Raw genomic sequence first — 6,829 nt, 5'->3', positions numbered from 1 at the left:
GCTCTTCGCTCTGACAGAAACACTGACGTTCTCACACCAAACCCTACTGGTCTCTGCAGAAATCTCAGTTAGTGGTGACAGAACTTGTCTGAACATCTTCCACCATGGCATCTTGATGTGCCTTTGATAAAGAGATAGAGCCTCACAGCTTTTGCTGAGAAGCGAGACAGGCTTGATGTCTGATGACATATATGAGTTTAGCCACAACCCCAATTCGTGAGCTGAAAGGCTAGTTTGTAATGACCCCTTAAAAGACATTTTTGGATATTGCATAGGAAATAGCATCACTCCATTTATAAAAAGTTAAACTTTGTAGTCTCTTCAGTTTAAGACACATTTCTGATTTTATTTGACGGCGTTCCCTGCATATACAGTCTCAGTCTTTTCGCTCTTAAAGTAATTGTTCACCCAAAACTCCTAGTTACAAACCCATATGCAATTTTTTTGTTTTTCTGTGAAACACAAAGTGATTGAGTTGGACTAATTTTACGATGTTTGCTTGTTTTTGTTTTGTTTTTTTGGACTTAACATCTGTGGTCTCTTTACAAAGGCGGCATAAAAATAAAAAAATTATGTTTCAGTTACACAAATACACAGCATGTGGGTTTGGACCAACATGAAGGTGAGTAAATAATGACTTTCGACTGTTACTTTAAGACATTATGCTCCAACAAGAGACTCAATCCCATTCCCCATTAATATATGAACAGTTGCTCAAAAAGAACAAGCTCCACGATGCTGACGCTGCAGCTTATTATCAAACCACATATGCCTTAGTGTGTTAGAGCTCTTAGACCTTCAGTCATTCCCCTGGGCAAAGTGAACTCAAGAGTAACAGCCAGGAAACACATTCTATTGCAAAAGTGCAGATTTAATTGAAGAGTGGCTGCACCATGCCTAAAGCTGCAAACGGACTCTCTTTTGCACTGGTACACCAGATTTAAAGCTATGTGGTTTTAGTTGGAGATCCTACAGCTGATTCTGCCCAGTGAATCATGGGAAATATCTTCGGTGGATCGCATGAAAAAGCACACAATTGCCATCAAGTTGTTTCATGAGTAAATTACTTGTGCAACACTGCGACTGAGAGCATTCGGATGAGAGAAAGAGATGGAGCGAAAATCTATGACAGCTATGTGCCAAACTTTTTTAATGAAACACAAAGTGATTGAGTTGGACTAATTTTACGATGTTTGTTGTTTTTGTTTTGTTTTTTTGGACTTAACATCTGTGGTCTCTTTACAAAGGCGGCATAAAAATTAAAAAATTATGTTTCAGTTACACAAATACACAGCATGTGGGTTTGGACCAACATGAAGGTGAGTAAATAATGACTTTCGACTGTTACTTTAAGACATTATGCTCCAACAAGAGACTCAATCCCATTCCCCATTAATATATGAACAGTTGCTCAAAAAGAACAAGCTCCACGATGCTGACGCTGCAGCTTATTATCAAACCACATATGCCTTAGTGTGTTAGAGCTCTTAGACCTTCAGTCATTCCCCTGGGCAAAGTGAACTCAAGAGTAACAGCCAGGAAACACATTCTATTGCAAAAGTGCAGATTTAATTGAAGAGTGGCTGCACCATGCCTAAAGCTGCAAACGGACTCTCTTTTGCACTGGTACACCAGATTTAAAGCTATGTGGTTTTAGTTGGAGATCCTACAGCTGATTCTGCCCAGTGAATCATGGGAAATATCTTCGGTGGATCGCATGAAAAAGCACACAATTGCCATCAAGTTGTTTCATGAGTAAATTACTTGTGGGCATAAAAATAAAAAAATTATGTTTCAGTTACACAAATACACAGCATGTGGGTTTGGACCAACATGAAGGTGAGTAAATAATGACTTTCGACTGTTACTTTAAGACATTATGCTCCAACAAGAGACTCAATCCCATTCCCCATTAATATATGAACAGTTGCTCAAAAAGAACATGCTCCACGATGCTGACGCTGCAGCTTATTATCAAACCACATATGCCTTAGTGTGTTAGAGCTCTTAGACCTTCAGTCATTCCCCTGGGCAAAGTGAACTCAAGAGTAACAGCCAGGAAACACATTCTATAGCAAAAGTGCAGATTTAATTGAAGAGTGGCTGCACCATGCCTAAAGCTGCAAACGGACTCTCTTTTGCACTGGTACACCAGATTTAAAGCTCTATGGTTTTAGTTGGAGATCCTACAGCTGATTCTGCCCAGTGAATCATGGGAAATATCTTCGGTGGATCGCATGAAAAAGCACACAATTGCCATCAAGTTGTTTCATGAGTAAATTACTTGTGCAACACTGCGACTGAGAGCATTCGGATGAGAGAAAGAGATGGAGCGAAAATCTATGACAGCTATGTGCCAAACTTTTTTAACTGGTAGGAAGAAATTAAACAGAATAATGCCATTTTGCCCTATTTTTATGCAACAGCATTCATGCAACATCAACATTTTTAATATGACCAGTGAGTCTTTGCTTTAGTTGCTAATGTTCCTGACAACTTTCAAACCAAACCTTCAACCTTGCCTCAAGCTGGTCATTTAGATAAGTAGACATGAAGGTTGTTTATATCTTAAAAACAAATAATTTGAATGCAAATGTTAAAACAAAATTCGAAAAACAAATATCTGGATGAAATGCTCTGGTGTTTAAACACACTTTCCATTAGATGTTGATTTGCCTGAGAGCCCCGAAAGATTCACATTCAATCCAGAGACGCAAATAACTGCACCTGCTACATTCGTTATCAAAAATAACGGTTCTGCGCAGCGCTTTTAAAACGGATTAATTAATGAGTCTGCACTCTCTCCGGACTCAAATCTGCTCTGCTTCCTTAGAGAAGCGCAAATGAGCTCAAGCTCTTAAGAAAATGCTTAATTCCTCACAGAGAACAGAAAAAAAAATATGCAAAAATTTTTTTAAAAAGTAATCGTCAATAAATCATCTAACATTTCCACATACAGTGTTTAAAGAAACAGATTTACGATGAAATTCAGCACTTTCTGGCATACACCATTTTACCTCATTTTAATGTAGATATACCAATGAGCAGGTACAACGTTTTAACATTTATTTCTCTAACTAGTATTCATGTCTGTTACTAGCAGGCCTATTTGTTTTAAATGGCAACAAAGTAATTCAATAGTGGCAATTTTTCAGATTTACTAGTAATTAGATATTAGTACTTATTCCAGTAGTGTATATTCAATTAGACACTAGACACTAGTATGAATATGCGACTACTAGTAGACACTAGAATCTCTCAATTGTCACCACTAACATTTCTAGCTACATTTTATTTCACATTTCATATGTAATATTAGTCAAAATGGATACTTTGCAGTTCAGTGGGTACTAGTAACAATGGGAATACACTAGCGCCAATTAAAAGTGTATTAGTGTCTATGTAATTAGTAGAAAAACTGGAAAAAGATACTAGTGAATATTTAAGGCGGAAAATGCAATCCGTTACCAGCAAAAAATGGGATAGCAGAGCACTAGTATGTAATGGATAAACATTACACAACAACTAGAAACAAGAAATAGTGTCTAAAGAATTTATATTAGTGAAACTGAAAAAAAAACTATTCACTATTACTTAAATGTTAAATGAATTCGTGTTAAAACGGCTTGCCACAATACACATGCATATATTCATAGTATGTTGGTATATGTTACAACAAGCGAATTGGGCAACAATAGGAAAACAAAATAAGCGGGTCATCATCACCTCCTTAGTCTTTCAACCAGTGATCGCGCAAAACAAACACGCAACATCGCGTAAAAGAATTTAAGAGGTGTGCCCGAATAGTTTGACAGGAGACTTACCTTGATCAAGAAGCCGCAATGAGTGTTGGAAGGACGGGTCCAGAGAATCCTTCTCCGCCATCAGTTCTGGCAAGTACTTTTCGTTATCCATCTCGCCCAGTGCGTTTGGTCCGACAAAAAGCTTGTCAGTTGTAAGATGTGGAATGTAAGATCCTGCTGTTGTCCTAAAGCAACCCAGACAAGATGCGCACCAGTCGTGAGGAAAATAACCCCGTGATTCTATCAGCGGCCGGTGAGCATCTACAAGATAAGCTGGAGTTTGCTTTTTTCTATAGGTGCGCTGGTGATAACTACTGTCCGTGCACTTCCCAGGTGGTTCGCCTTTAGCCCATCTGCAAGAAAATCGCAGATGCCTCCGTCCAGTCAGAGTCCTCCAGTCAGACTGCCGCTCTCAACTGTAAACAACCGCTTTGAAGCTCCCACTGTTGTATCCACGGGCAACGACTGCAAGTCCCAGATCCTCCGTTGATTGGATGTAGCTGGTGGATAGCTAGATGTCAATCATTCCCTGAGGGCGGGGCGGGTGTGGAATTGTCCGAGGTGCTGCCGTTTTTCGCGATTGTGGTGATTAGAGATGGGAATCGTAAGGAATCCTGATGTTTGTGATTCGGATTCAGAATCATCTTTATCATTCCTAGTTCATAACAGTTTATTAACCATTCTTTTTGAGTTCTAGAAGAAGTATTTGGGAAAACATTTTGTTATCGCATTTAATCTCCACATCAGTCTAATGCGATAAATTCAGATTTCAGATGGTGTTCACAGTAATGACTTTCACGGGCCTTAAGAGGTGACACAAACAAATAATTGGTCTTAACAATAAAATTACTCAAATTAATATTTCATTCATTTTTATAGAATAGCAACAAAGCCTTGAGTAAAATCTTTACACATATGATAAATCAGTCAGTAAAACGAAAATATAAGCCGCGCTAGCCTTAAAGGGTTAGGTCACCCAAAAATGAAAATTAGCCCATGAATTACAAAGAAGAATGTCGGAGGATTTCGATATAAGCCAAGAGGAGACTTGTTTTCCTTTGCTAAAGTAAGGAAACTTTGCTTCCTTTGCTCCTGTAAACAAACACTGGTTTTCACGAGACTCACCGGCGCATGCTCAATGCTGAAATCTTACATCATCCCCCCGGAGCTGCTTCCGTGTACAACTGCTGGCGCAAGCTAGATTAAAGTGATTATTACATTTTGAATATGGATATTTTTCTTACAAAAACGCATCGATTCGCTACAGGAGGCCTTTGTTCACCCCCCAGAGCCATGTGAGGCACTTTGTATTATGGGTGGATGCGCTTTATTTCACTTCTTTTGGACTGATGAACTGCAACACCCGCTGACTGCCATTGCAGCTTGGAAGATCAAAGTCCATATTTAATACAACTCTGATTGGATTCATCTGAAAGAAGGAAGTCATATACGCCTAGGATGGCTTGAGGGTGAGTAAATAATGGGCTAATTTTCATTTTTGGGTGAACTATCCCTTTAAGCACAACATAAGATAACAGTTCTCGGTTAATTTAGAGATGGCGATGACGAAAGTAATAACTTTCAACGGTTCAGTCAGCGAATAAATTCAGTAGGCCCTAGCTATTCACTCTGACTGAATCATGAGTGATTTTGATTGAATAATAGGAACCGGCTCACAGTAATTCGTTCTTGTCATTTGGTTGGCCCTGCGTCCCAATGTTCATACTATCCATCCTAAATAGTATGTGAGATTTAAATTCAGATTTAAAAGTGTGTCCCAAAGCACAGTATGTTGAAAAGAGTATGCCAGAAGTCCCCGGATGGTCTACTATTTCAGGTACATTTTTGAAGTGTGAATCCATGCACACTTTGATGGCTAATATTACCCACAATCCATTGCACTTTGACGAATGATTTGGTTCAGGACTACAATCACGAATCAAAAACGTAAAAAAAAAACTACAAACATGGCAGATGTGCGTGACCAACGGTTAAGTAGAGAGGTTTAGATAAAGGGGTTGAGCTACTAATAATACATTTTATTTAATGTTATCTGTTTTAGGATATTTAATCTACAACAACAATGTTGAGTACATACTTTAAGGGTGTAGTATAAGTAGGCACATTGGGACGCAGCACGGCTAAGCTGTGTGTGATTCTCTAATGAGACGAATCAGAGTGTTGGACTGTATGGTTTTAACTCACTAAAAGAACCGACTCAGAGTCATTTTAGTACGGCGTTCGGTCCGCATCAACAGAGGAATGCATGTTTAAGAACCTTTAATGGAATCTAAATCCATAAAAACATTCTATATTCTTTTAAATGGGATTGGTTCTAATTAAGAATTAATAAAAAATAATGAATAGCCAATTTAACTAGTTCTAAATAAGTAGTGATATTTGCAATATTTTGGGAAGAGGCCTTACTAAAAGACCTTGGGCTGATTTGGCAGACTTTAACATGTGTATCTTGAGTCTCTCTTGTTTTCTACTTACCTGCTATACTTCCGTGAAAAGCTCTTAAGTTGTGGAACAATTCAAAAAGAGGTGATCAGAGATGTTCCAAAAAGAAACTACCATTTCAAGTGTTACTCTGGAACTACGAGTGTAAAACAGGATTTGTGTATGCCTGCAATTTCCCTGCAGATAAACAGAGACAGAGAGAACACAACGACTTTAAGCCAAAAGACATCGGTATATACACGCCATATAAAATATAACAAAATACACACATTCAGAAAAAACACACACATCTGTAAAACCCACAACATTAATGCCCAAGTAAGGTCAAAGCGGTCTCATGACTGCAGGCTTACCAACCGCAGAGTTACTCTGCCTACATGTCAAAATTCAGCAGCATTAGACGTCAATCAAAACTGATGTGTTGCTATGAGAGACATGCCACATGCATGGCCGGTAGCTGCAACAGAGACATGCCCAAATTTAGATTTTTGAACTGAACAGCTGATGTTGGGGGAAAAAAGTGAGCTGTTTTACTGTAATGCCTGACCTCCACAGATAGCCTG

At 38.7% G+C, this 6,829-nt stretch overlaps 1 protein-coding gene across 1 annotated transcript in view; it reads right to left on the bottom strand.

The window, feature by feature from the left end:
* The window catches only part of LOC107727300 (KH domain-containing, RNA-binding, signal transduction-associated protein 3-like), a 99,886-nt gene extending 95,558 nt beyond the window's left edge, over nucleotides 1–4,328 (bottom strand). Inside the window, exon 1 of the mRNA XM_016537134.1 lies at nucleotides 3,825–4,328. Within this exon, the coding sequence (XP_016392620.1) occupies nucleotides 3,825–3,915 (91 nt within the window). The 5' untranslated portion in view covers nucleotides 3,916–4,328. The remainder of the gene's footprint in view (nucleotides 1–3,824) is intronic.
* Between the last annotated feature and the right edge of the window lie 2,501 nt (nucleotides 4,329–6,829).

This window comes from Sinocyclocheilus rhinocerous, unplaced genomic scaffold, assembly GCF_001515625.1.
Source record: "Sinocyclocheilus rhinocerous isolate Xijiao unplaced genomic scaffold, SAMN03320098_v1.1 scaffold1154, whole genome shotgun sequence".
NCBI classification, from domain to species: Eukaryota; Metazoa; Chordata; class Actinopteri; order Cypriniformes; family Cyprinidae; genus Sinocyclocheilus; species Sinocyclocheilus rhinocerous.
The sequence above is the reverse complement of the archived record's forward strand: the minus strand, read 5'-3'. Positions and strand labels throughout refer to the sequence as shown.